The following is a 27,478-nucleotide window of genomic DNA, read 5'->3' on the forward strand; positions in this document are numbered from 1 at the left end:
ATTGCAAAGGAATCCAGGCCCAAGCGCATGCATTTGATCCATGTAACTCCATATTCCGTAGAACGAATCTGCTCGGGCGTCTCCATTCGGATTTCCGCTATGGCCCTCCCGAACCGAATCTGACATTATCTAGGGATCTAATCGTGCCAAGCGCCCAACACCAAACCTATGGCGCCCGATACACCACACGGTGTATTGGGCGCTTGGCACGATTACGTGCCCAATCGCACAGGCTATCGTGTGGGCCCTACATGGGCCACCGTGCGAAGGACCGGGTAGATGATTTAGCCGGTATCGTCGACGGTCTAGATCCTAGAAATAGCCTCGTTAATGGATTTTACGGTCGATGGTGATATTAGCCTTAGGTTGCCTCGTTTAGTAAAAGAGCACATCTTGCATTAGCCAGTGGAGTCAATCTAGTCGTATTTGAGTAAGATCGACAATAACGCCACGAGGATTCATGAATCTTCCCGCCCCCACATTACAATCCTAGATGTCTCAAGGTACAAGGTGGAGCCAGGCTACAGTCTCATACCAAATACAGTAGAGATAGGGGCGAGTGGGTTGCAAGCGAGCTGTCTCTCGGTAGTGATGGGGGAGGTGACATCCGATATGGGCTCATGGAGGAAGCCAAACTAATGGATAAGCGTAGCCCGTTGAGTGACTGGACTTAAACCTCATCTGCAGCCGTTCTATTGATCTTGGAGACGCCATTCCCAGGCTAGGAGAACATAGGAACAAGACATTGCAACCATGGCACCCTCCGACGCAGATAAAATGGTGTATTCGGACTCCGACACCCAGGTCAAGGTGTGAGTATCGTTACTATCCCATTCATGACTCAACTAAGATTATTGTACCTTTCATAGTCTAAAAAATGCCGTGAACGGACGCCTCATTCACCATCCTGAACGCTCCTTTGCCCTCGAAGTCACCCTCGACTTGGTGAAGGGGGCCGAGTTCTTCTGTCACAAACCGCCCGTGCACTTCCACGTTCAAGAAGAATATATCGAATCCATTCAAGGCCGTCTGGCGCTGGAGATTGACGGCCGGGAAGTGGTGCTAACGCCAGGTGATGGGCCTTACAGCATCAAGCCTTACAAAGACCATCGATCGTACCCTCTTTCGCTGGATCGGCAAGAAGATGGCAATACGGTGGTCAAGTTCCTGTTATCGGGTGAGAAGACCGACAGTGTGTTTGAACTGAGCCCGGTTTTCTTTGAGAACTGGTACCGGTATCAGGATGATGTGGTTGTCAATGGGGCTAAGATTGACCTGATTCAGCTGTTTAGCGTATGTCCTCCTTCCATTCCTATCCCTTGAATGCTTCAGTTTCCTGTCTGACCCATGGATACAGACATTTGATGCCGGTGGATCGTACATCTCCCTCCCGTGGTGGGTTCCTTTCGGGCAGACCGTCTCACGCACTATGGGCCTCGTCGTGGGACGATGGGTGGGCGGTTTACTGGGCTATCAGCCTTTCTATCGTAAATGGACCTCAGATTGGGATTTGGCTTGCCAAAAGATGGAATCTTCATTCTTTCAACGGCGATTTGCCGATCGGTCGAAAAAGATGGATTGATATAGCAATTGATTCATCTAACTGTCCGGCTCATGAGATAACTAGTCCTCCTCAAATTACCTACATGTCTTCAATCACAACGTGAATTATCCGCTGCTTTAATCATGGCTATCTACTCCGAAATAGTCTTAAGAATCTCCTCCACATTTGCAAAGGCTAGTTCTTCCTTAGTCTCCTTCCAGAGCTGTTCCGAGATCTTCTTTCCCTCTGCAGTGTAAATGATCGGTGCCAACCTATAAACAGATTTAGCGACAGATTTAGTCATGATACATATAGAAGTAACTCACGGCACAATTTTCTGAAAGGAGAGGAACTCGCCATGCGTCTCCTGGCCATGTTTAACGGCTGCATCGGTGATCATTCGGGCTCCAACAGCAGCGGTGTTAGCCAGCCGGCGCATCACGACTTTCGCGATCGCTCCGGAAAAAGTCTTATCATGCTCACGGTTAAACTCGGAATCGTAGACAGAGCCCGGCGACGCGGCATTAATGACCACCACAGAAGGAGGGATAATAGAGGCCAAATATGACAGGAAGAACTGTCCCAGCAGCTTAGAAACCATCATCCGATCCAGGGGGTCTACCTTAGCGATTTTCCGGTCGAGCGATGCCAGCAGCGGAAAGCTGTTCTTCTCCTTAAAGGCTGTCCACGCAGAGACCTCCGATGAGACGATCGTAATTCGACTCGGACCCCCTTGCGCGGCGCGTTTTTCTTTAACCACCGGGAGCAGTAGAATTGCCAGTAGGGCTGTCGAGAGATAATTAACCTGGATCATCTCATCATGGTCCGTTTTAGGGTTAAAGACTCGTGTCGCATTGCCGAGACCGATGTTCAGCACGACGATATCTAGCCGGGGAGGCTCTTGGTGCGCTCCGCAAAGGCGACGACAGAGTCATAGTCGGACTGATCAAGTTTCCAGACCTCGATACTATCGTCGGACAGATTCCGGCCAGCAGATAACTTCTTCTTCGCCGTCTGACCTCTCTCTTCACTGCGGACTGCAAGAATGAGCTTACTCAGTCCCAGGTCGAGGAGCTGCCGGCTGGTTTCCAGGCCCACTCCCGTGTTGGATCCGGTAACCAAGGCAGTCTTGCCCGCAAGGCTGACGCCCTGGACCATGACGGGCTTGACGGTGAGCTGATTGTAGAAGAAGCGAGGCACGCTGGCCTGCTTTTCTGGAGTCACGTCGAATTTGGTCCCCATTTCTTCAACTGATGAGGTGGGATATCAAAGGAGAGTCCCTAAGGAGGGGAATAAAGGAGGTCGATTTACCCAAATCGACAATAGGAAGTTTCCATGCATGTCAGATTTTAGATTGCTCTTAGGGCGAAGGCTAGCGTCGGGTAATTCAGCCCCGAATCATGTAACAGCCTTGTCGGATGTGTGATTCGGGACCTGGACAGAGTTATCGTCCAATCCAGACCGTAAGATTGTATCGCGACAAGTATATAGCGGCGTGGCCGTCATCTCGCAGGCATTCCGAGAGGGGATCAACCACAATCGATTACTTACAGAGACCATGAAGCTGCTGAGTGTCCTGATTGGGGCGTCTGCAGCAGGGGCTCTAGCAGCCTCCACGAGCGATGTGACTAAATTCTCCTCCTTTGCGCAGCGCCTCGGGCTGTCCACTGCCAATACCCGTACCCTGGCGGCGCAGTATGCAAAGGCTGGGGACCCCGTTGCTATTTTGAACATTGCCTGTTTGACTGCCCAGGGCGTTCTTGGCACCGAGAATGTCGATACATTGCCCCTCAACCAGACTACTGTGGATGCGAATTGGTAGGATGTTATCACTTTGACCTGTGTATGTTCGGGCTTCTTGCTGACCACACCATGTAGGTCCGAATCATGCGTCGCAGAGCCCCACTGCATCATTCAGCCCGAGGAAGCCCAGGATATTTCCACATCGGTCAAAGTCATCAATTTCTTCCAGGTGAAATTTGCAGTGCGCAGTGGCGGACACTCGCCGAACCCCGGCTGGTCCAGCGTCGGTGGCCAAGGTATCCTGCTCGATTTGTCTAGATTGAACTCTGTCAGCCTGTCGACCGATGGCCAGATAGCGAGTGTCGGTCCTGGTCTTCGCTGGGGCGAAGTTACGGCGGCATTAGACGCTGAGAAGGCCGTGGTGATCGGGGGGAGATTGCCCTCGGTGGGTGTCGGTGGTCTGATTCTCGGAGGTAAGTTATGAAGATGTCTTTAATTATAGACAGAAAGAAGTGTCTAACGAGGAATTACAGGAGGATACCATCACATGTCTAATCGCTTTGGCCTGGCAGCAGACAACGTGAAGAATTTCGAGGTTGTTCTGGCAAACGGAACCATTGTCAACGCCAATGCAAAGCAGAATAATGATCTATTCTGGGCCCTCAAGGGCGGTGGCCCCAACTATGGCATCGTCTCTCGTTATGATCTTAACACCGTGCCGGCCTACGAGATCTGGGCGCAAATGATGATTTACGCCCCTGATCAAGCCGGCGCCGTTCTAGATGCCTTTACGGAGTGGCAGCTCAACGGAGCCTCGGATGTCAAATCGACCGTGGCCATTGATATCTCCTTGACGTCTATAGTCATTGGACTTGTTTACTCCGAGCCAGCCAACAATCCCACCGCATTTGCGCCATTCTATGATCTGGAACCGCTGGCGACTCCCGTCCCAGCAATGAACACCACGTTTGTCGTCATTGATCAACTCCTGGGATCCTCCTTTCCTGTCGCGAGCGGTCGGTAAGTGATTATTTAAATCATACTTCTTCTTTAGACAGGACTAATTCATCTCTAGACACGACTATCGCGGCTGCAGTACCCGCATCGACGCCAAATTGACCCGGGATGTCTACGACTACTGGCTGGAGAAGGCCCAGACAGCTCACCAGACCACCGGGGTCAACCAGACCTTTGCTCTGCAATACGTGGGAGAGAACCTCATCCAGAAAGGGATTGAGAATGGTGGAAATGCCCTGAATATCCGATCCGGTCCCCAGCAATGTAAGACTCGCTGCCCTTTCTCCTGATACGGAGACATATTAATGTCGGCTACAGGGTGGACCACCATTGTGAACTGGGAGAATAAGGCTATTGACGAGGCCGCCCGATCCGTTTCCATCGAGACGACAAAGTACTGGCAGAAACTAGCCAAGGAGCGTGGGCTGGATGTGTCCTTTACGTACATGAACGACGCCTCCCGCGACCAGAACCCCCTGGCATCCTATGGGGCGACGAATTTGAAGAAGCTGAAGTCAACTGCTAAGAAATACGACCCCACGCAGATGCTCCAAAAGTTGCAGAACAATGGGTTCCTGCTCTCGAAGGTGTAGGAGGAGGTCCGGTCCGTCTCAGTCTACGCTATCGTATAGCAGTAATTAGACCGACATTATTAGTAAGATGTATACAATTAGGAGCATTTTTACTGAAAAAAGATCAACCAATCGCTTTTCCCTTCTGTCTACTCTATACGTAACAGCATTGTCCATGCGGCAGTGGAGATGCCGACTGATCCAGCCTTCGCTTTGTTCTGTGCCTCGTAAAATCCATTAATGAAACTTTTATAGGATCCAGACCGTCGACGATACCGGCTAAATGGTCTACCGAATTCTTCGCCGTGTCGGTTTAATACTAGCTCCGCCCTCTTACCTTATTAGGCAGGCTAGGTTATCGAGAAAGATCCCTCCCGAACCGAGTCTGACATTATTCAGGGACCTACGTGTCCAATCGCATAGGCTATCGCGGGGGCCTTACATGAGCCGGGAGTTGATTCACAAATCCTTCCGGCCCCACGTTACAATCCTGGATGTCTCAAGGTTCCAAGGTGAAGCCAGGCTACAGCTGGTAATTCGTTGTTCGTACCACGATACGGTATTTCAAGAGAGACTGCTCGTGTACCTATAGGGGTTGATGTGGTTTATACTTTGCTTCAGCAGAGATAGCGGTGCAATCATGTCATGTGTTGGGGCAGTGTTGTGAAGTGTCCGAGAATGGTGAGTGTTTCGTATATACTTCGTAGGCTCTAAGCAGTCAAAAGGTCTATAGGGTAACATTAAATGCAGCCGTGTATATAGCCTAGTATAAACAGCATTCTCTCGGGTTGTCTTCGCAATTTCCTCCAGCTCATTCAACTCCCAAAGATCACAATATGGATGCAATATTCACTCTTCTGTCACATGCTCTGCCCTCAGTGTGGTCGACGAAATCCTCTACGGCAGCAGAATCTATTCCAGATTCTACTATCCATGGAGCTCGGGTGTCATATCCGAAGGAATCGGTCCCAGTCCTCTATCCCAACGAGAAGGTCGGCGAGCGAGTGACCTCCTACGCTGAAATACACAGCTCAATATTGGAAGTCCCAGGACGTGAAGTCTCTCAGGGCATTTAATACTGGCGTGGCTGGGAGTGAACGTTTGGAGAATTGGCTGTGTCAGCTATGGGATGGTGTTAACATCTCTCGATTGATGGACTAATGGAGGTCTACGGGAGGAAATAGGCTCTTATCTTTCAATACTCTGGGTGGTTCATGGAGGAGTCTGTCTAGAATAGAGATCCGCACTACCTATATTTACAAAGAATGTATCTACTGAACTTCCGTCAAAGACATCAGGCATTTCTTCGGCGCCGTGACCAATGAATCGTACGTTTCCCATGAAACATGTTTCTCGGGGACATCAAACTTTGCCGACCATATCAGAATCGTGAAAACAATTCGTAATTCCAACTGTCCCAAACGCTTTCCCCAGCATCCTCGGTTGCCTGCACTGAATGCGAGGGTTGGACCACTGCTCGCATCGAAGACCCATCTTCCCTCCGCGTCCTTTCGAAGCCAGCGTTCAGGAAGGAAAGCCTCGGGATCGAGGTCATCCCAATTGTGGCGAGCCGGCTTGTGCGTCTGCGATGTCTTGCTGCGATTGGTCTCTTCGACTGACACGGACGGCATATTGAGCGATGGGCCTGTCAGGTTCAAAAACACCTGGGTATCACGGGGGACAGCGTGACCCAACACAACGGTATCCATTCTCGTTTGAACCATGATCGTCACGACTGGGCAGTTCAATCGCAGCACCTCCTCCAAGAAGGCGTCTAGGTAGGGGGCGTGTTTAATCAACTCCGCCGCGGTCGGCAGACGTCGTTCGGCCCACGCGGCAGGATATGTCTCTCGCAGGTTCTCACGAATCTTGGTCTGTTCCTCCGGATGAGACAGAAGCCTACGCATCAGCCAGATAAAGGACCCGGTCGATGTATCATGGCCGGCAATCAGATACCCACAGATCTCATCTCGGATCCGCGGATCATCCAACATTGGCTCACGGCCGGCTTTTTGTGCGGCCTTGATCTCGCGTCCAATGACATGGTCAAGAGCACATTCCGGCCTGCCGCCCTTGGTCAACCGTGGAAGGGCTCTGGTAATTTGAGATTCAATGTATCCTCTCAGAGTCTGGCCTGCATGTCGGACCGAGGGCCGCAGGTTGTTGATGGCGTGGTAGAGACGAGGCCAGGGCATGTAGAAGCCCTTCCAGAGGGATTCTTCATTCACTATGAGGGCAGCCAGCTTGGCGGATGTACCCGCCGATGGGAATACCGTCACTTCACCATTGATACTGTCGGGTTGGAAGGTGCAAGTGCCGGTTTCTTCCAGACGGTGCAGGTATGATAGTTGCCGCTTGATATCTCCTCCTTCTGGGCCTAATCCTGTCGCTGCGCTCAGGATAGAATCGAAGGAGAATTCGACGATGTCATTGACGACGTCAAACGGGCGTCCGTTGGCTAATTGGGCTTTGAGTCGCCACAACTCCAGCAGATTGCAGGCCACCACATAGGTGTGAGGTGCATTCACCTGTCATCCGTTAGTCCGGGCTTTCTGAAGAGGCCTAGGAAGAAATAGTCTTACGGTATAAAGAAACGACGGCGCCATCAAGTCTCGGACGAGATCACGACTCTCTCTGAAACGTGGATCGAAGGTTTCCATGGCCGGGTGCGCATGTGGAAGGATACCACTGAACACGTCGACCTTTTTCCCTCGTTTGAAATCAACCGCATCACGATGGCTCAGGATGTCATTCACCTCGCGATAATCTGAGAGCAGAATCGCTGGCTTCGCGAACGGCCCGAGGAAGATCTGGGTGATGGCTGAGTTGTGACGGCGGGCCTGCTCGAGGAACCACGGGCGCATTCCCTGTATGTCTTTTTGCCTCTCCCCCAACTCGGCCAGGTCGCCCATTATGGTTTTGGTCGCATGATAGTTATACGGGATGCCGGGGAATGGCCGTGGATATGCCCTTTGGAACACCCAGTAGACTACCGTACCAATGCATGCTACAATGACCACTGTGATAACTGTGGGATTGCTGGTCGAGACAGACTCTGGCATTATCATGTTTGCAACGACCTCGGTCACCTCCAAGAACAAACAATGAGGCGCTTTGCAGGATGTAATGTGGGTATTTCCTTTTAAACTCGCTTGAGGAGTGCCTTTTTCTCCGGTGAGAAACCGACAGATTCCTTTTCATCCGTTGTATATTGCCGATGTAACCCTCTCCACCCGTTATAATCTCACTTCCTGCAGACCTTTCTAGTCGCAGAGAGTGAGATCTCGCTTATCTTGGGTGTTGGCAATGCAGAGTAGGCGATAAGTTAGAACGTTCAGCTACCTGAGTGCATCCGGACCAGAACCTACAATACATCCCTGTTATCTTAGGGCATTGACTAAAATCTGACTTGCAGATCCATACACTCTCGTACCAAGACTGTTCGGTATCGGAATTTCACGTATGAAACGACTTCTCATAGATCTGTATATTTCGATGGCACCTCATCCATCCTCAGCTTTGGGTCTAGAGGACGAATCCTGTTACTAAAAGGCCACGATGGAGGATACTGTTCGTCGGTCAGATACCGTCCCCATCCGAGCCCCGTGTATAGATTTGCCTAGTATAGATCCACGTCAGCAGTGGCAACAAAGATTGCCTCTGGGTACAAATTTGCCAGCACAATGCCATCGAGAAATCTACCGTGTCCCATCTCTCTCATCCTGCTCTCAATCACGCTGTCTGTCCGCGGCTCAGTAGAGCTTTCCCTTCACCTCTCTTCTAGTGGAGTGCCATCTTTTCTATCGACCTCACCATGGAAGTAGCACAGAAGCCCAATGGCACAGCCAACGGCAAGCCTAAGTCCTCCCTTTCCACACAATACGGTGGTGTTCATGCCGGACGATGGGTGGACTACCTTCCTTCTTCCTTTGTCCCGTACATCCAGCTCTGTCGTCTGAGTCCCCCGGCCGCCCTCTTCATCATCTTCTTTCCGCATTTCTTTGGTGTAGTCCACGCTGCCAGCGTACGGCAATCTTCTGTCGAAGATGTTTTGCGTGTCTCCCTCATCCTGCTGGGTGGGAGCTTTTTCTGCAACAACGCCAGCCACGCCTGGAACGACCTCGTAGATGCTCCCGTGGACAAACTGGTCTCACGCACATGCACACGCCCCATCCCTCGTGGAGCCATTACGCCCCGTGCCGCATTCATTTTCACCTGCATCCAAGCCGTCGCCGCTGCATCCTTCCTCTTGCTCCTTCCCAGCGGTATCACTCTGGCTACCGTGCCCACCATCATCGGGACCACGTACTACCCCTATGCCAAGCGACATACCCATTTCCCACAGGTGGTGTTGGGATTCTGTCTGACATGGGGGATCATGATTGGAAGCTCGGCTATGGGGGTGTCCGAACCGTGGACGGACAAATCGACCCTGTCCCTGTTGATGGCCTCCATTCTGTGGGTGATCATCTTTGACACGGTCTATGCCCATCAGGATCTGAAGGACGATCTGAAGGTCGGCGTGAAAAGCACCGCGGTTCTCCTCCAGAACTATGCGCGTCCGTTTCTGATTGTCTTGTACCTGGGTATGAGTGCATGCCTCTTCGCCTGTGGGTATTACGCCAACATGAGCCTGGCCTTCTTTTCCATTGCGATGGGCGGATGTTTCCTCTCCGTCGGGGCGATGGTTTTCTTCGTTGATCTCAAGGACCCGGCGAGCTGCTGGTCATGGTTTTCGCAGGGGTTCTGGATGACTGGTGTCGCCATCTCGGGTGGGTTGTTGGCGGAGTATGTCTCTCCGCTGAACGGAAGTTTCTGGTGATTGGGCACATTGTTTCACGCTTATGGAAACTTGGGCCCACTCAAAAGTGAAGATAATGCGTTGGGGTCTAGATAGAAACGCTTGGGGGTAGGGATAGACTTCATGATATATATGAGACATGACGAGGTACCATCGGCTCCAACTCAACCTCAGCATCACTACAGCAATAACTGGACGAGATTAAAGCTTCCCGTGATCTGCTTTATGCTTATGACTTTGTTTTGTACTTAATTTGCTCTGTCGTTGAATTGATCATTATCCCGATTCTCTGGAAGATCTGCTATATATACGGTCGCACTAGTACTGAACTGGGTGGTGTCAATGTTGACCTAAAGAGATGTGAGGCATCTGAATTGATACATCAGAATGATACCTTGAATGTAAGGCACCATACGATGGATCCTGCATCCATCTCAACATTTTTTGGCTAGGCACGCCTGCAATTGCATCGTTCATTCTGGTTGAGCTAAATCAAGTGTTATATATCCAAGTCTCTGTCATTCTAAAGCGCAGACATGATAAGCAAATAATATTTCTTAAATCCATCATAATTCCTCCGAATTATCATTATTGCCTGGCTGCTGCATATTCAAATAGTGCATATTCGTATACTGCATTGGCTGCTGCTGGAATTGCTGCTGCTAGAACGGGTACTGCTGCATATTCGGTTGCTGCATGTTTGACTGCTGCATGTTCAGCTGCTACATAAATTGCTGCATATTAAGCGGTTGCTGTATGTTCATCGGCAGACCATTTTGCGAATTACTATGTCCGAATTGCTGAAATTATGGCATCTGGGACATGCTGGAACCTGCGTTAATTTATTGTGGCATGCGAGGGAAGTAGTTGGCATCTCCCGCACTAGGTAAGCCCAATATCCCACGCTGTGACTGGTATCTCTTGGGCTTTAACGTCAGGCCAGATAGTCCCTATATAGAATCTTCTAAGCAGACATCAGGATTAAAGCCCATAGCCTCCGTAATCATTCTGTCCCCTTCCTTTACCGAGAGAACCTTCTTTAGTGATGATCTTAAGAGGCCAACTGGACCCTTAAAGGTCCCGTCATCCCCTTGATAATAGAATCTAACGAGGATATATAGACATTTATCGCGTGTAGGGCTTATTTCCCTAACTGCGACCCACTTTAGGCCATACTCACATCTTTTACTACTCTGAATGTGGTCACGGAGGTCCCTCACTTCTTCTTCGCCTCATGGTGTAAGGAACACCGACAGATTTTGCCCCTTTAACAGCCATTTGGCCTCTAGCTGATGTACTTAACATAAGACGTACTCTGCCGCTTATATCCTCGGTCATAAACTGTGCGCCAACCATTCTAAGAGACTGCACCATTTGAATTCTTTCCCCGGTGTAGGTATATCCAGGATTGATCAAACGGCTGACCTTTCGTAGTATTGATATAATTGTACGTGTTAGACCTCCTGCAGATGTATGGTGTAGCTAAAGCCCCATTTACTTAGTTGATTGTGGGCACCAGCCCCGGCTGAGATCTTGGTAGTACTAATCCTGGCTGAGATGCTTGTGCTGCCGATCCTGACTGGGATGCTGGCGGTGCTGGTCCTCTCTGAGAACCTTCCGCCGAGCTAGTAGCTGTACGAGATAAATTTGCCCATTCACTAGGGTATCTTTACGTCTGGCAGAACTGTTCGACGGCTTGTATCATGACATGCTTTAGTTCTGGTTAAAGAGCGGCTACGCTCCATTGCCCTAGTAAGCTGTCATAACGAATAATCCTAAGGTCTGTATCTTTTCCTCCCTCGATGTTCTTCTTTCTCATGTATGCATTCGCATCGTCGAGAGTTTTCACAGAAGCTTTGATGTTCTCTACGCTCTTGATATTAAGTCTTGGGTCCTCTTATACTCCGGAATAAAGGACTCTTACGGTACTAGTTACATCGGCATGGAGCTTCTTATGATAAGGAGAGAGCTCTCCTTCAAAGTGTAGCTTAGCTGCAGCTGCTCCCTGATAGAATTAGTCGTTCTTATTGATTTCTCCTGGGAAGAGTCGCGCAGACCCTATTTCGGCCCACTATACCACTGGTACTCTGTTAAAAAGCGCCGTGGAATAATTTAGTCACTTATATCTAAAAGCCGCACCTGCCTTTTTCTTTATCTCTGGATCTGGATACTTATCAGGATGACGAATGAATTTCAGTTCCTTGTATTTGATGCTCGTATTCTAAGGCATCGCATTTTCCCACGCACGCCTAATTTCGGATGGGTCTTTTTAAGCACTGAGGATCGCCTGGACCAGCTTCACGGAGTCCTTATTTCTGAAGTCTTTATATCCCATGTCTGTATCCCCGTCAGCATCCTTATTATTAACATCCTGAGTAGATGGCCCCGAGGAAGACTCTTCCGAGACACAAGGAAGAGCAGGGTACATTGACTCTGAAGCAGGAGAGGGTTATGCTTTCGCAGAAGGTGCAGTAGGTTCGGGCTCCACCTAGGCGGGAGGTCCCCTGGCCCTCGCCTCTTTACTTGGCTTCTTTGATATATTTCTCTCTGTTTTTCTTTTAGTGCTGCTTTCTGACTCTGAATAGAAGGAGAAGTAGGAAGGACTGGGCTTCGTCTTAAATAAATGATGCTGGGGCACGCTTTTTTCGGAAACCACGCTTTCGACCTCGAGTAACGGTTTTTCCTTAACGAACAATACCGTACTTGCCATCTTTTATTAAGACTTACAGCGCGTTTCTATTTTTATAAAATCAGAAATGATCCCCGTAAACTAGAGTCTTATATTTTTATCAAACAGAACTCTCATATGTCTGCCTATTTCCTCAAACTAGAAGAAATCAGTCAGATTTGAGATATTATGGGCTAGTCGTAAAAGATGGGAGCCGGATGATCCAATACTCTGTGTCATCCGTAAGTTATAGCTACCAAGCCTTCGATAAAAGGGGTGTTATTTTACCCACGTTTAATATCAGATACTACTTATTCGATTCTCATTATAAAACCCTGCAGCATGCATGATAGGCTTATTTAAATTAGCATGAATATCCACCGGTGTTCTTGGGCAAGACTAGCAATATCTCCTCATCGAAGTGGAAAATCGAAAAATGAAAAATTATGAATAAGGCAGTGATAATATAATAAGTTCGGATCTTTAATTTAGAACATTAAATAGAACACGAATTACAATCTTTCTTCATCAGTAGGTTAGCATAATTTTTCCAGTACATCTAAGCGTCTCTCCACATCCGCTAAGAGTCCTTATCAAGTTTCATTTACTCGTAGGCGGCATCAGATAAAATTTTGGTCTAGTACCTGTTATATACTGGAATCACCTCTAGTAAGACTCCCACATATTTATAGATTATGAGGACGATAAGTCTTTATAAAGGGAGGGAGCCACATTTTGCCATGCATAAATACTAACGAAGGTCTCTCCACAGCCTATTAGGAAGATGATATACGCCCATATGATAGCGTCTGCGTTTTTAAGACGGCTTTTCCCGCATTAAAAGAACAAAATAAATCTTCATTATCTCATTCAGAGATCCCAGAAGGAATTTCGCTTACTCTCGGCCCCACGGTGCTTTTAGATCACCAGCGCTATCCCTAACAGTAGATAATTTAGAACCGAGATTCTCGAACAGGTCCCCAGTACTCTTGGTTATAAGAGACTTTAAAGATAAATTTTCTCCCTATGGGGAGCCCAGCCCACTAAGAATAGTTCGCCCTAGTAAACTCTGACGTGCTGTATGGACGTACCTCCGAAGTATAATATAGTCGGCTGGATTCATCTCCCTATCGGAGATTATTGATATAAATCCCTTCAAAGGCGACGGAATTTCTGCCAAACCCGGCTTTCGCGCCTAGAATAGATCCCATGACAGTGGCCCTATAGCGATATAGACCAGTATGTCCGCCACTGCTTAGAGGTCCTTCTTTGTTAAAAATTGAGAACTATTGACATTTATAAAGTCTGCAAGAATCACTTATGGTGCCTGCCATGTGGAGGCCCCCATAGCAAATGAAAATGGACTAAGCTGACCATGTGCAATGTGATGGGAATGCATCCATTTAAGTCGAAATATAAGTTGACTTGCAACTTCTAGCACTAACGGCATGTCAAAGTATCGATTGGATCGGTTGAATATTTCTTCTAAGGAAGGTCCGAGCGCATCGGTAATCATTGTCTTTTGGTTATAAGCTTTGTTCTAACATTCGGCCGTTGCATCCTTAAGGCAGCTTTGGGGACCCACTGCGGTGACAATCGAACGGCGAATTGGCGTGTGAGGATGCAGGTCGTAGGTCGACGAAGCGGACTAAAGGCAAAATTGCCTCATAGTGTTCGGACTGGAGTAATCAATCATGATATGTCAGGCTGTTGCTATTGGCAAGGCGATGCATGTCTGCGCTAGGCCAGAGCGCACTGTTCTTCCACCGAGCCGACTGGGTCCTGCTTGCCAGTCGTTCCTCGATCATAGGCCAGAGACGAGACGAGACTAGCGCACTATACCGGAGATGAGAGGCAGCCACGTCGTCTCGAGTCCGCGTGACACCGATGCTGTAACAGTAGACCTACTTCCGGGTCCCTCCATCTCATCCTCTGTACTAATCGATTATGAGGTCGATCGATGGTTGCGCTGATCAGGCGAATTAGGTGACTGGGGGCTAGGCCTGCGTAGATCTCATGAATGACCCTAAGGCAAACGGGTGTCTCTTGCACGCTGCCTAACCCGTAGGCGGTTGAAGACAAACAAAGGAAACAAAGAAACAAACTAACTATCAAACGATCTAGTGTGGTATGTGATCAACATGCAGATCGTGACAATGACCACCAAATGACAGAAATCTGACCGTATTGCAATGTATGGTACAAAAACCAATAGTTATTAAGAACTCTTTCTAACTAAAATGACAAAACCCGCTATTCCAACAATCTGAGCGGTAATGATGACTAAACGTAATATATGGTATGCCTGGTACTCAAAGTCACATGATCTCAAAGGTATAATACCATGTAAATCCATGTATTCAACCTCGGACTTTGACACCAAATGATCATTTGGCCCACAAAGTCCATCTCCCTTCATTTCTTTCAAAACTTTCCCTTCTTTTCCTCTTCTGTTCTCTCAGAACTCTCTTCCCTTTGTATCCTCGCAACATTCAAGATGACTGATATCTCTCAGATTTTTAAAGGCACTCAGATCGCCCTTCCTGGCTCCGCAGCTCTCCAGCTGAACGCGAGTACATGGGTGATCGATGAGAAGCTTTATGAGAATAGAATCGATGGAGTGCGTGAGCCTACTTCTGATCCCGACGAACAACCATCCGGTTGGGAGGCTAAGTATCTATGTCACAATCACCATTTCCCATATAATCAAGCCTTTATGAGAGTCTACTGTCAAGGTCCTGATGAGGGAACAGAATTCCTTCTACCGGAAGTTCGAGCCCAACAGGCAAATCCTCATTTTGAAAAGCAGGAAGCTAAAGCTCGGAAGAAGTTCAGACAAGGTGGATGCAAAAGTGTACCTTCACTACTTGGATATGGCCAATCCGTGCAAGGGGAACACGGACCTATACCTGGAGGATATATAACCTATCTTGTTTGGGAAAAGGTCCGCGGACAAGTCCTCACTCCGGAGATATTCTGGTCATTCGAGCGACCAAAACGTGATCTTGTTCGCCGAAAGTTCCGGGCTGCATATGAGTAAGTGCGGAGTCAAGTCCATAAGATCATACTAACGCAAAATCAGGGAAATGTCGTCCTTTGGCTGGGGTCCAGGAGGGGAGAATATCACAAAGATTATATGGGACAAAGAATCCGCCGATCTATGGATCTCGGGGTTTCGCAGTTCGTATCCAACTAACGAAAAGTGGGAGGATTGCATTCTGGCTTATTACCGCTTGATCAAGCCACCCGCGTCCGGCGTTTGTGAGAACCTTTATGAATGGGAGTGGTGATACAGGTTTCTATTGGTGACAGGGAGAACACCCAGGTGCCGCTTCAGTGGTCCTCGAAGGTAAACTCCCCTCTTTTGTTGAGGTGTGAGTATCTCTCATAACGAGCTCCTTATTGGAGTAACTCCCCTCTTTTGAAGGTGCGAGTAATAGTCTAGTGTCTTCTAAGATTCTGCTTCGTGATCAATCTAGTTCTTAACGATCTCCCGAATTTACGTTCCCGCGTACTCCTCCAGTAAGCTGCTTTGTTCTCAGGTATATTCATTTTCTGCCAGCAGAAGATCAGGCATCTTCAGGCATTTTCAGGCACTAAATTAGTGTCAGAGTCAGGGATCAAAAACGGTGAGTTGTATTGAATGGGCAAAAACTGGGTTAAATACAAAGTGGGGCTCAAGCCTAGTAGTCTATGCGCTGACAATTAGTCATTGATCCTAGGGCCGCTCTGAACCTTTGTAGTCGGCCAAGAATATCTGTGTTTGGAAGAGAGTTTGTAGATCATTCAAACTGTATACATATAACTACATTTGAAGCTTGCATCAAAAATATGGCCGTCATCCGACTTCACCACCCCCCCCCCCCCGTAAAGACAATTGGAGCACACTCAGGGAGTTACAAGGGTGATTGACGATTCCCTAAGTTCACAACTACTCCAGATAGTCAATTACATTGAAAGCAACCAGGAAATTTGAGTAGGTTGACAAGTTTCATTGGAGACTGAATAAAGTGCTAAGTCAAGGCCTCTAGACATTTGATCACGCATTCAACAAAGGAGAGGGATCCACTCGCATAAGGAGTTTTGTCTTCAGAGATACCCACACCTCTCTACATTAGTAGGAGAGGGGAGCTTACTCACAGCTCCATAAATGAAGCGGAGTTTCCTCGTGCCCTATATTATTGATTCCACCCAGCTTTTTCGAGGTAGTTGGTTATCAACCTTCCCTTGTTGACGCGCCAGGATCGCAATGTAGAAAAAGCATTCTCTCACGGTCACCGTCGGAGATCCTTTGGTGTAGACATTAGACGCCAGAATCACTGGGGAGCAATCCACGACCCATGTCGTACCGTTATTCCGTTGTCGGAGGAAGATAGTTTCTTCATAATTCGAGAGAAAGCCATACATACACCCCAACTCTTTCATATATCTGAGAACCTGGCCCACTAAGACTCGAAAATAAGACTTTTGGCGAAAGGGCCTCAATTCTAGGTGATCCTTGATACGGTGATGGATAACCCACGGCACCTTTAACTCACCCACAAGCTTCAACTCATTTCTTGATGTCTTCATAACACAATCAGGGACTTTGTTCCCTAGATTAGGAAGACATTTGAAATCGGCAAACTGGATATCAAGCCTTTGAGCTTCAAACACCTTTCCAAGTGTTTGACCAATCGCCTGTTGGAACCTTCCCTGTACAACTGTCTCATCTCCGACAAAGACCTTATTATCATCAAGATCGCGGGTATTCAGGGTGTATCCGATAACCCTGCTGCTCCAATGTTGGTTATCCGTTGTTGCTCGTATATCTTGACAGAAATTTGGCCAATAATTCAATTCGCCGTTGTAAATAAGCCGTTGTACGGCATTGGCATTCGTATGGAAATCTGTCTTCAGTAGAGGAGGCAGAGCCTCGTTAACGGTCTCACGCACGCGGATCTGCTTACCCATGATGTAGGCGAATGCTGTTGATGGTAATTTCGGAAGTGCGAAGAGTGAGATGAAAGTGTGGGAAAGATGAGATGGAAGCGAGAAAATTAGGAAGGCAGGAGGGCTCTCCTCGTGCCTCAGTCCTCGCATTTTCAGATTCCAGGCTTTCAATCTCTCCGACGAACCAACCAGTGAGTCAACTTGTTTGCTGAAGACAATTACTCTCCACACTGCATAAGTATACTCAGCACCGAATACAGGGACAACCAATTCGTTCACCCAACCGATATTAAGGCCACAAATCCACTCGTTTCCTGCGACCCCCTGCCCAAGTCTACGCACTTCAACTCGAAAACAAACAGCACTGAAGCTCACTTATCCCCGAAAGAGACCGTATTCGTCGATGCACCCATAAGCTGACAGAATGAACATCGTTTCAGGAGGTGTAAAAGCGTATCTAAAGGCAAATCCACGGCGTTGTTTGTGAGATCCTCCAATAACTATTCCGACCAGGCAATTGATCTCCCGAAGCTTTCGTCTGATCTATCTAGTGAGGGAGAGGCGTGCGGTTGCCAGGCGCCAGTTTCCAGGAGCTCGATAACGCAGTCTACGTGAACTTAATGGTGTCCTAATCATAAACTGGACTTGTCCCAGATCCACAATCGATACTTCGTACTAATGCCTCGCCCCACGGTGCGCATTTACCAAGAAGGCCGCGTATAATAACCGACTGGTCATTATATCGAACTTACATTGAAGATCAATGGAAAAAAAGAAACCAGAAATTACACCGAAGATGGAAGTTTCAATTCCCGTGTCAGGATCTACGATATGCGAAAGGATATCAAAATACTGAATAGATTCTGATGATTGTAAAAGAAGAAGAAGCTACAGAACCTGGAGATATGCACTAATAAAGGATGATTCATCTGAACATCCCGATACATCTACTGAGAGGGACTCTTCGTCATCTCCTCTCCCTCGGAGTCGAGATACATGTTGATGTCCAATTCGGCATCAAGGCCGTCTGCGATAGAGAGAGCAGCAGTCGGCTCCTCATTGACCTGCTCTGCGCCCCCCTCTTGGAGTCGCAGGCGCGACAGCTCGGCATTCTCCTGCTGGAGGCGAGCAATGGTCTCCTGCTGCTGGGCCAATGCAGCCTCCAGCCGTTCCAGCGGGCCGGGGTGGTCTGCATTGGCCCTTGGCAACAGGGCCCCTCGTCCTCTTCCTCTTCCTCCTCCCCACCCACCGCCCCGCCCTCCTCGGTTCTGGCCTCCGCCACGGCCCCGGCCCCAGGCTAAATTGGTGGTCGTGGAGCCCACTCCCGCGACCCCACCGAAAACCGACCCCTATTTCCATCAGTCACTATGAGTCTTCTGGGTTTAAATTTGTCAAAGAAGGGCTTCTTACAGCGATGTTGATGACTGGGGCTCCTTGCCGGGCATTGGCGCTGCCTTGGGCATGTCGCCAGTGGTCGTGGGTGCGGTGGCCGCGCACACCGCACACACCGTAGCGACCCCGGTTGCGTTTCTATCATGAATTAGCATCAATATTATATGAGTCGTTGCCGGTTTGCATACCTTTTTAGAAGCGCCCTTCCCGTGATTGCCTTGGCCCTTGTGGCCGTTGTCCCCCCCGCCACCAGTTGTGGAAAGCGCAGTTGACATTTTGGACTAACATACCGAGTTAGTAACTTTTCAGTATCCAGGGCTCCCAATGTTCAAGATCCTCACTGTCGATTGGTAAATTTGGGGTAAAAAAAGTAAGGTGAACGAAACTAACTCAAGGAACTACCTACGAAGATAGATGTATATATTTCTACTTATATATAGAATAGATTGAAGCTTGGGAGCTGAATAGGAAATTACTTATTCAGACAGTATAATCATTCAATTGGCCTATGGATTAATTTGAATGTTTATAGAATCCCAGGCTATTAATCATAATGCGCTATTATTGATATATTTCAATCTACTATAATATAGCTAATAGGTGATAGCCCTATAACCTTAGAAGGCAATCCCTTAGGTATGAACAACAATCATTATAATGGGATACCTAACAGATTTCGATCTACAAATCTCTTTGTATTCCATTGCTCTCGACAAATCGATTCCTATAGACCTAGGTATCACGATCTGCATGTAGATCACATGCTACACTAGATCGTTTGATAGTTTGTTTCTTTGTTTCCTTTGTTTGTCTTCTTTCTTTGTTCTCCAGATTGCTACTAAGCCTGATTGGGAAGGGGAGATTGTTTGCTTGCAGAGATCCTCTTACTATAAGAACCCCCAGGATCTCTCTCTCTCTCTCTCTCTCTCTCTCTTCTACATCTTATCCATCTTTGCTTTTTTAGTTGGAATGCACTCTTTCTTCTTGATTGACCTGGCACGTAACATTAGGTATCAATGAAAGCTCATCCCAATGCAGAGCTCTATAGATTGTTAAGATTGCTTGGAAAATTTCCTGTTTCTAAAAAGGTTTGGATCATTCGCTCGCGCCTAAGCGAGTTTCTCGGATTATTCTGAATGACTAGTATAACCTAGATGAAATCCATAGACCTCAGCATACCTCCAAGACTATTTAGGTAGGCTCACTTGCAAATCGGTGAAAACGTCCATTTGACCTATTAACTAACAAAAATAGCAATTGTCCTTTTGAGGGCGTTGTCAGTCCATTCTTTACCTCAGACACATTATACATATACATTCATTGTGAGGACTGCTATCTAGCAGGTCCGAGCAGAATTGAGAGAAGACTCGGGCTCAGAACCTGAGAGAAGGAAGGATCGGAGAATCAGAGACTGGAACGCGTTTACCTAGCCTGATCACTAACAACACTGGCGCGGACGAGAGAGAAGAGAGAAGAGAAGAGGACTGAGAGCGGGGGAAGAAGCAGAGAAGCAGTCATGTGACCCCAGGTTTGGATGCCTGAGACACCCACCCATGCTTCGAACAAGAATACCGTTGAATAAGAGTGAAGGGGCGAGATAGGTCCTGGTTGCTATGCAAGCTAATCGCTAAGGTGCTAATGCTAGGATCTGCACAAGGACTAAGTGCGCTAAGCTTAAAGGGTTAAAACTAAACCTGCGAAGGTAATTCGCAGTCCCTGTCCGATATGGTGTAGTGGCTAACATCGCCGTCTCTCACACGGCAGCCGGGGGTTCGATTCCCCCTATCGGAGTTCAATTTCTTTTTTTAAATTCATTTTTCATTTCTCATTTCTAATGCTTCGTTATCTCGTATATTGACTGACCTATTGAAGTGGTGACTGGTGGTGAAAGTGATATGGTGAGAATTGCCTAAGTTGTAGTTATACCCTTCTTGAGGATGCCTCTACCTACCATATTATGCCCTGCAGGTACAGCCTTGGGAGTATTATCTTGGTTCACCGCCTTCAATATCACGATAGGAGAGCTGCAGTCTGGATCCTTGCACATTCCAGATCCATGCATGTGACACAATGCCTATTTGCATCGAGTGCTCCTATCCGGTCTCTCACCTGTACAGCGCCTACAGCCGTGCCGATGACCGGTCCCAAGGCAAGGGTGTGCGGCTAACGCAATGCCCGCGTTGCCAGCGGTTTGCCGATAAATACGTTGAATATGACTTTGTCGTGCTCTTCATTGACTTGGTGCTCATTAAGCCCCAGGTAAGCGTTATACATGTCCTTGAAGCACGCGACCTGGCTGGTATAACTGGGAATAGGTATACCGACATCTCCTCTTTAATCGGCTCGGGCGAGACGACAACCAGTTCGATGTGGGTACACTATCAATATCTTATACAATTGTGAGCTACTTGTTGATAAGGTCTCATTTTAGCGGTCCATAATTCGCCTAGGAGTGCTTCTACTTCTCTTCGACGTCTACTTGACCTGGGCACGCATTGAGAAGGACCCATCTCTCGCAACGACCTTCTTGTCACGCGCCCCTATCATTGTCCAATACCTCTTCTTCCTAAGCTTGAATGGAGCCGCAACTCTCGCACACCACCTCACCGTGCGCCTTCTGGCCTCAATCCTTGTTCCGAAGTCGCGCCGGTACAGCGGACCAGACAGCAGCAGCAACGCCAACACCAATCCTACCACAAAATCGACAAAAGATACCACCCCCTTCCCCTCCGGACCCCCTACGCCAACGCATCCTTCGCCATCCACGGCGCCAATAAGCCCACAAACCCAGACCCCCGCCAACCCCTCCGCAAGCCTACCAAGCCCAAGCCCAACCCCCAACTCAAATAGCGAGGTCACCTCCCCAACCGAGCTATCACCGCCACCGCAAGGCACATCAATGGGACCACCACCCCGACCTGCGCCGCCGCTACGCCGGACATCAACAGCTCCGATGCAGAATATCCAGCCCCTGCCCCCTCCAACAGCCGCGAGCCCAGCAGCAATCAGCACCGCTCTGCTAGTCAGCAGCTGTGCAAAGCTTTTTCCCATACTGCTAGTAATCTGGGGCGCTGACGGCAACGGCAGCCTCTCGGATATTCCAGCGCACAGTCATACAGCAGCACATGTTCGGTCCCAGACGGCTACAATTCCGAGCGCGGTGCAACAAACCCTGCTCGCTACAGCGACGAAAACATCTTCCCTCCTCTCTACGAAAGCAGCTATATCATCTCCGCCCTCAGATTCGGCGCTTTCTTCTTCATTCCTGGAATCGTGGCTGACTACCATGACTTCTTCACTTCACACTTCTACGCCGACGAGTTATCTGACGGGGCTTTTTGACTTGCTATCTTCGTTGCTTTCTCTTGGTGTTGTTGATACGCATCTGGTGCTTCTGAGCAATATCGAGGCTCTGTATATCTTACTTGGGTGTGGGTATCTGCGTGCTGTTGCCGTTGCTGTTGCAGGTCAAACCGCCCGGTGGGCGGTACAAAGGGTGATTCTGGGTGCTGTGGGAGTTGGTTAATGGAGTGTTTCCAATGAAGACTTGGATAGATAGTTGATGCAAAAAATAATCCATCTTAACTTTATCAGCGTCCAATTTGCTTAAATATGCATATCACTAGGTCTACTGGGTACTCGAATCCATACTCGGCATCCTTGATTAATAAACACAGTTGTAGGCACTAGTAGGATTGATCTAGTAGAGTGACCGAAAATGATATGAATACTTTCCATAGTAAAGGAAGCGGAGCAACTACCAAAACTGAACTAAAACGAAAAAAACGTACTTAAAACGCTGCGAAGAAAAGGCCATCTAGGACAAGAACTATACAAAAACATAAAGCAACTACGAACCCATACAGGTTCGCAATGAAGGCCAATTCCACAAGCAGCCCGCTACCAAGCCTGAGCACAGGGAAAGAAAAGCAGTCCTCATTCCCGGCTAACCCACGCACATCGCAGCGTGGGATGGGATATGTCTGACTCCATCCTATACTATGACACGGCGAGATAAGACGAGACAATATCTCGCAACCGACATTCTCCCAAACTGTCAGTTGACAGAATTGACGAAAAACACACGAAACCAAAAGGGCAAATGCCTCTATTGCGGTACACGATCAGGTCTAATGTCTGACCGCTTCGGCGCGATGAGGGGATGCCACTGTGCGAGGAAAACAATGGCTAGATTGAACATGTTAGCATCTTTTATGTAGTGCAAATATCTCACGGAGACAGATGGATAGAAAGAATGTGTAACAAGAACGTACCCCACATCAAGTAACAGGAAACGAAGGTAAGGATGAGCGTGCTACGGAAGAGACTGAAGATAGCAGAGTTAGAATTCTCAGTTGCTTAGAACTTTAAAAGGAACGGCCCTGGGCTCGACGCCCAGCATGCAAGCATGGACTCACGTTTGGTTATCGCCCTTCGGGCTTAGGAACCACGCTGCTGTCGAGAGAGCGACGATGATAACCAGGCCTATGAGAATGCTCCAGCTGTCAAATTTCACGTTAGCTACTGTAGTTTTGTATCCATCGAGTAGAGTATCGGGAGGGCGAGGCGTAGCGGGATAGATTGAACAATGCAAACACCCGTAACCAGGTAATCATCAACCCACGGCTCCAGATATGCATGTGCTGTTTATTGCACAACCCCAAGGGAGAAGGAAACATACCCGTTTGCCATTTTGCCGGTATTTTGTTAATATCTTCGTTCGTCGGAGTAAAGCACAACCCAGAGTGGAGATCACTCGGTGTGTGATGTAAATGTGTTGACGAAGAGCGAGCGAGCTATGGAGTAGATCACAAAGGGGCTAGTCGTTTAGTCGAGGGTATAAATGTTCTGCACGAGTGTTCTTGAACGCCCGGATCCTTTGACGGCGCGGGTGGACGGACAAGTAATCGATTGTTCGGTGCAGCGTGGCACGATTGGGATCGGTTCAATGATGTTTTGCGTACGTGTTAGAGTAACCAAATATCGCGGGTTCTCTTCGAAAAATATGCAGCGGTCAGGTGTGTTGCGAGCTGAAAAAGGCGACCTGGCGAGTTGGAGTATCTCCGTAGATGTCGTAGCTCCTGGAGCTAGCGGGATGCTGACGCCTGAGGCAGAATTAGCGGGCGGTGGAAGGGCGGCGCATAAATCATCTATACACCAAGGTGGCTTCTGCTCTACATTTCCACTACAAGATGGCCTTTTAGGAGGATATAGATAGGAAGATCGAATTTCAAGTCCAAAAACCCAGACTGAATGGTCTGTTGGGTTGGCTCAGCAGAAGCAAAGCCGCTTAGATACAAAACACAAGGCCATGGCTCAGAATAACAGACAAGATCGAAGCCAGGCAGAAGGATAACAAAAGAAACATGGCTTTCAAAACAACGCTTAAGCGCCCTCACGGATTTTACGGTAGCTAGCCTAAGAAAAACGTGGTTAGATGTGATGAACGGCTAAAATGATAATCGCCGATAACTTACCTCCTGCTCGACCTGCAGTGCATCTACAGTCGGAGCAAGCTCGCTGAGGATCTCGTATGACTTCTTGTGGAACTCGAGTTGGGCAGCGATCAGATCGGCCAGGTTGCGCAGGGGCTCGGGGGTATCAAGGACCTGTGGTAAGCGACGTTAGTACCAGGCTTATTCCAAATACCAACAAGAGCGCAAAAGGAGAAATTTGACCAGAACATACGTTTTTCATCACGCTCACAGCCTCCTCAGTCTGACCAACAAACTCATCCTCGGCCTGCTCGATCTCTGCGCGGGCATCCTCGCTCAGGTTATCCAGGTCACCGTGGGCACCGGCCTTTTTGCTAGCCTTGATGGAGTCAAGCATCAAGCGGGCGTTCTCAACATTCTTGCGCGCCTTGGCAGCAAACATCAAGTTGGTGTTGAGGGTGGTGTTCCAGCCAGCCAGGAAGCGGGACTGAATCTGAGCATCCTGGGCTAAGCGAGCCTCGCCAACCTGTTCCTCGGCCAGGGCATACTTCTCTAGCGCACTGGCGAGAGGGTCCTCACCTTCGGTGCTCTGCGCAAGTGTCTGAGAGCCGGCAAGGGAGGCACGGGCGATCGCGTGGTTGAAGGTCTTGGGTTGGGGCTTTGCGGAAGGCGGAGCTGTCAAGGCAGCTTGTGCCTCGGCGGGTGAGCCTGCTTGGGACAGGAGCTGGACCTTCTCGTTGATAGTGCGGCCCAGGTCATTGAACGACTCGCGGATGTTGGGAGGGTAGTCGTAGGCCTCGTTGGAGTACTGGGAGCTGTTCGCGCAAGGTAGCGCCGGTTAGCACCTGTTGGGGAAGTCATCGATAGCGCAGAAAGTAACAGGGATTACTCACGTCACCTGTAGCAGCTTCTGGTGGACAAGCTTGAGCGCATCGACGCGCTTCTCAAGTTCGATGTATTCATCGGGGAGCTGGGTCTTGTCGTCGGCTTGGCCCAGCTGCTCCTTGATCATTTGCTGGGTACGCTGCGCAAAAGGCGTAAAGTTCGCACTGCCAGTCAGAAAACCACAAGGCAAGAAGATGTTAGTAAAGTGACCGATCACAAGTCGAGGGGGATGGAATAGGGTCCGCGGGATAGGGGGCCTATGATGGTGTACTCACCTGAAGTTCTTTCCGAATGCCTGCATTCGATCCATGATTGGTGAGTTTTGACCGTTTTAGTTAAAGAGAAAGGGGAGAGAATGGGAAATGGATGGGAGTGATGATGGGATATCATTGCATGTGCTACGCGGGCGGGACAAAGCCTCGACCTTGCACCGCCTCACTTACGCCACATATCAACATATCAGGCATCCACAATGCAATGGGTTTGTATCTTTGGTCTTTCTTTCTACCATTAATAACCTCTAAATGTATGTCAAGCTCATGGTCCATCTTAGGAGTAGCCTCCTTTGAGCGCAGATTCCTAAAACTTCAATATTGTACCTAAAAATAATCTGCAAATTGAATAAGAAGATACATAAAAAAACATCTGGAAATCCCCATCCAGAACCCAGAAACTGGGAATCAAGTTAAAATCATAGCGTCGTAATTCTCTGCTTCACAAGTCAAGCATGAAAGTAGAAAGGACATCAGGTTAGGTCAGTGTTGCCATCATAGCACGCATGATGCGAGAGTTCGGTTCTAAAGAAGGTCAGAATCACCGAAACGATATAGTAATATAGGGCGTCATACCTGTGCGGTCCTGCGTACTGGTTTCAACAACCTCCTCCTGATTGCCTCTATCATCAATGATATCTGTTTCGCGTTGTCGAGTGATCTCAATTCCACCCTGCCTCTCCAGACGAAGAAGCCTCATCTCCTCTTCCAGTTCGTGAACGTAATCTCTCACGTCGTGATCGCTATCCCGTGGACGAACGACAACCATTTGACCCGCCCTAGCAGCAGTAGATTCTCGCTCCTCGATATACTGCACGGGAGAGGCGCGAGGACCATGATCATGGACTGACACAGCTCGTCGTCGGGAGACTCCCCGCACTCGCGGTCTCTCTACAATCTCCTCGTATTGGTCCACATGGTGGCGCGACTGCGATCTGTGTCGGGCCGGTGATGCTTCCACAATGAATGCCTGGCTGGTGCGGGGAGAAGCCTCGACACGTAGGTATTCTGTCACCTGCTCTCGTGGCCGCCGCTCCCTTGGGGGAGGAGATGGGGCCAAGGCAATATATTCAGCTGTTTGAAAATGTTCATTAGTATGACTCTTCCTCATAAGGTCTTGGGAATGCGGATGCGGATGCCACTCACTTTCCACGGGGTCGGGCCGCCTGAACTCGCGGCTCAAGCTAAGCACTTCGTCGATCTGCTCCTTGGACAATGCCTTCTGAATGACAATCACATCCCCCTACTCAGGTCAGCAGGTGACAGCAGCACTATTGGAAAACAGAACACCAACCTCTTCCTTGAATGGGTACCCTAGATCCATGATGGCATGAATATGAGCAAGGTGACGAGGAACACGGGTCTTCCCTTTGCGCGGGTAAGGCTTCTCATGCCTGCGAACAGTACTGCTTGAACGGCGGCGGCGACCAACCATATCTCGATCACGAATATCTCTGAACTCTTCGTCACCATAGTAGTCGGGCTCGGCGATCCTAATATCCTCGTAGACTTCTCGCTCACGATAACGGCCCGGAGAGAACCGTGGACGAGGCGGAGTAACGACAGGTATACGGGGAGCGCGCGATGCGCGATCTCGGGCATCAAGGTGTTCCATCTTGCGCCGGGGTATGCGGTCGAAAGTGTCCAAGGACGACTGCCGCCTAATAAGTTGGGGACGTCGGAATGAGGGACTGTCATCACGGCGTCGACTTCGATCATGCGCCACAAGAGAGTTGGCAGGGGATGGGTGGTCTAGATGGTCATCTTCATAGAGTCTCCCGGGTGCGCGCGCAGGGGGTCCATATCGGTCTTCCCCACGGAGGCGTGCTTCAAAGCGCTCTTCAGCATGGCGGGGTCGTTCGGCCACTGGGGGACCCCGTGAAAATCGATCGTATCTATCGCGAGAGTCCAGGGTCCCTGTTGACGAGCGGTAGTCATCATACCGTGACATTCTGGTGGTATCACCGGATTCTACACCAAAAAATAATGGTAAACCGTGGATGACGCGAACGGCTGACTTCCGAACCGGGGTGGGGTTTTCGAGGAACCACGGGTACGAAGCGGTAGCTATCAGGACCCATTTGGGGGGTTGGATGCCTGAGTGCCTTACAGTGGAGATAAGACCAAATCACGTGACTAATCGGAATACCGGTCAGCTGAGCTACGTCCTGGTTGTCAGTGTAGTTAGGCCAGGATACCGGAGGATTTATCAATCCTA

The 27,478-nt window shown here is 48.9% G+C and overlaps 13 protein-coding genes across 13 annotated transcripts; 6 read left to right on the forward strand and 7 right to left on the reverse strand.

Moving 5' to 3' along the window:
* Positions 1–753: 753 nt before the first annotated feature.
* Positions 754–1,582, forward strand: N7447_008395 (uncharacterized protein; the record flags this gene model as incomplete). The annotated part of the gene is made up of 3 exons (XM_057232657.1): positions 754–812; positions 870–1,293; positions 1,358–1,582. The coding sequence occupies 3 exons, from the start codon at positions 754–756 to the stop codon at positions 1,580–1,582; spliced, it is 708 nt and encodes a 235-aa protein (XP_057082199.1).
* Positions 1,583–1,694: 112 nt separating this feature from the next.
* Positions 1,695–2,785, reverse strand: N7447_008396 (Short-chain dehydrogenase/reductase SDR; the record flags this gene model as incomplete). The annotated part of the gene is made up of 3 exons (XM_057232658.1): positions 1,695–1,815; positions 1,870–2,452; positions 2,512–2,785. The coding sequence occupies 3 exons, from the start codon at positions 2,783–2,785 to the stop codon at positions 1,695–1,697; spliced, it is 978 nt and encodes a 325-aa protein (XP_057082200.1).
* A 316-nt stretch (positions 2,786–3,101) lies between these two features.
* Positions 3,102–4,896, forward strand: N7447_008397 (FAD-binding oxidoreductase; the record flags this gene model as incomplete). Its single annotated transcript, XM_057232659.1, has 5 exons — positions 3,102–3,361; positions 3,422–3,759; positions 3,820–4,306; positions 4,362–4,567; positions 4,622–4,896. 5 exons carry the CDS (start codon positions 3,102–3,104, stop codon positions 4,894–4,896), a joined length of 1,566 nt encoding a protein of 521 aa, XP_057082201.1.
* Positions 4,897–5,711: 815 nt separating this feature from the next.
* On the forward strand, positions 5,712–5,951 carry N7447_008398 (S-adenosyl-L-methionine-dependent methyltransferase; the record flags this gene model as incomplete). Its single annotated transcript, XM_057232660.1, has 1 exon — positions 5,712–5,951. One exon carries the CDS (start codon positions 5,712–5,714, stop codon positions 5,949–5,951), a length of 240 nt encoding a protein of 79 aa, XP_057082202.1.
* A 195-nt stretch (positions 5,952–6,146) lies between these two features.
* N7447_008399 (uncharacterized protein) lies at positions 6,147–7,937 on the reverse strand (the record flags this gene model as incomplete). The annotated part of the gene is made up of 2 exons (XM_057232661.1): positions 6,147–7,403; positions 7,458–7,937. The coding sequence occupies 2 exons, from the start codon at positions 7,935–7,937 to the stop codon at positions 6,147–6,149; spliced, it is 1,737 nt and encodes a 578-aa protein (XP_057082203.1).
* Positions 7,938–8,689: 752 nt separating this feature from the next.
* N7447_008400 (4-hydroxybenzoate octaprenyltransferase) lies at positions 8,690–9,697 on the forward strand (the record flags this gene model as incomplete). Its single annotated transcript, XM_057232662.1, has 1 exon — positions 8,690–9,697. One exon carries the CDS (start codon positions 8,690–8,692, stop codon positions 9,695–9,697), a length of 1,008 nt encoding a protein of 335 aa, XP_057082204.1.
* A 5,144-nt stretch (positions 9,698–14,841) lies between these two features.
* Positions 14,842–15,634, forward strand: N7447_008401 (uncharacterized protein; the record flags this gene model as incomplete). Its single annotated transcript, XM_057232663.1, has 2 exons — positions 14,842–15,380; positions 15,427–15,634. The coding sequence occupies 2 exons, from the start codon at positions 14,842–14,844 to the stop codon at positions 15,632–15,634; spliced, it is 747 nt and encodes a 248-aa protein (XP_057082205.1).
* Positions 15,635–16,517: 883 nt separating this feature from the next.
* Positions 16,518–17,426, reverse strand: N7447_008402 (uncharacterized protein; the record flags this gene model as incomplete). The annotated part of the gene is made up of 1 exon (XM_057232664.1): positions 16,518–17,426. One exon carries the CDS (start codon positions 17,424–17,426, stop codon positions 16,518–16,520), a length of 909 nt encoding a protein of 302 aa, XP_057082206.1.
* Positions 17,427–18,223: 797 nt separating this feature from the next.
* N7447_008403 (uncharacterized protein) lies at positions 18,224–18,943 on the reverse strand (the record flags this gene model as incomplete). The annotated part of the gene is made up of 3 exons (XM_057232665.1): positions 18,224–18,625; positions 18,687–18,806; positions 18,857–18,943. 3 exons carry the CDS (start codon positions 18,941–18,943, stop codon positions 18,224–18,226), a joined length of 609 nt encoding a protein of 202 aa, XP_057082207.1.
* A 1,795-nt stretch (positions 18,944–20,738) lies between these two features.
* On the forward strand, positions 20,739–22,194 carry N7447_008404 (sterol homeostasis protein ARV1; the record flags this gene model as incomplete). Its single annotated transcript, XM_057232666.1, has 3 exons — positions 20,739–20,927; positions 20,984–21,037; positions 21,100–22,194. 3 exons carry the CDS (start codon positions 20,739–20,741, stop codon positions 22,192–22,194), a joined length of 1,338 nt encoding a protein of 445 aa, XP_057082208.1.
* Positions 22,195–22,776: 582 nt separating this feature from the next.
* On the reverse strand, positions 22,777–23,360 carry N7447_008405 (uncharacterized protein; the record flags this gene model as incomplete). Its single annotated transcript, XM_057232667.1, has 4 exons — positions 22,777–22,856; positions 22,943–22,995; positions 23,087–23,170; positions 23,350–23,360. The coding sequence occupies 4 exons, from the start codon at positions 23,358–23,360 to the stop codon at positions 22,777–22,779; spliced, it is 228 nt and encodes a 75-aa protein (XP_057082209.1).
* A 693-nt stretch (positions 23,361–24,053) lies between these two features.
* Positions 24,054–25,298, reverse strand: N7447_008406 (BAR domain-containing protein; the record flags this gene model as incomplete). Its single annotated transcript, XM_057232668.1, has 5 exons — positions 24,054–24,086; positions 24,146–24,277; positions 24,357–24,918; positions 24,997–25,152; positions 25,264–25,298. The coding sequence occupies 5 exons, from the start codon at positions 25,296–25,298 to the stop codon at positions 24,054–24,056; spliced, it is 918 nt and encodes a 305-aa protein (XP_057082210.1).
* A 440-nt stretch (positions 25,299–25,738) lies between these two features.
* N7447_008407 (uncharacterized protein) lies at positions 25,739–27,211 on the reverse strand (the record flags this gene model as incomplete). Its single annotated transcript, XM_057232669.1, has 4 exons — positions 25,739–25,785; positions 25,837–26,334; positions 26,407–26,503; positions 26,555–27,211. The coding sequence occupies 4 exons, from the start codon at positions 27,209–27,211 to the stop codon at positions 25,739–25,741; spliced, it is 1,299 nt and encodes a 432-aa protein (XP_057082211.1).
* Between the last annotated feature and the right edge of the window lie 267 nt (positions 27,212–27,478).

The sequence above is a fragment of the Penicillium robsamsonii genome (assembly GCF_028829455.1).
Source record: "Penicillium robsamsonii strain IBT 29466 chromosome Unknown utg000005l_segment0_segment0, whole genome shotgun sequence".
NCBI lineage: Eukaryota > Fungi > Ascomycota > Eurotiomycetes > Eurotiales > Aspergillaceae > Penicillium > Penicillium robsamsonii.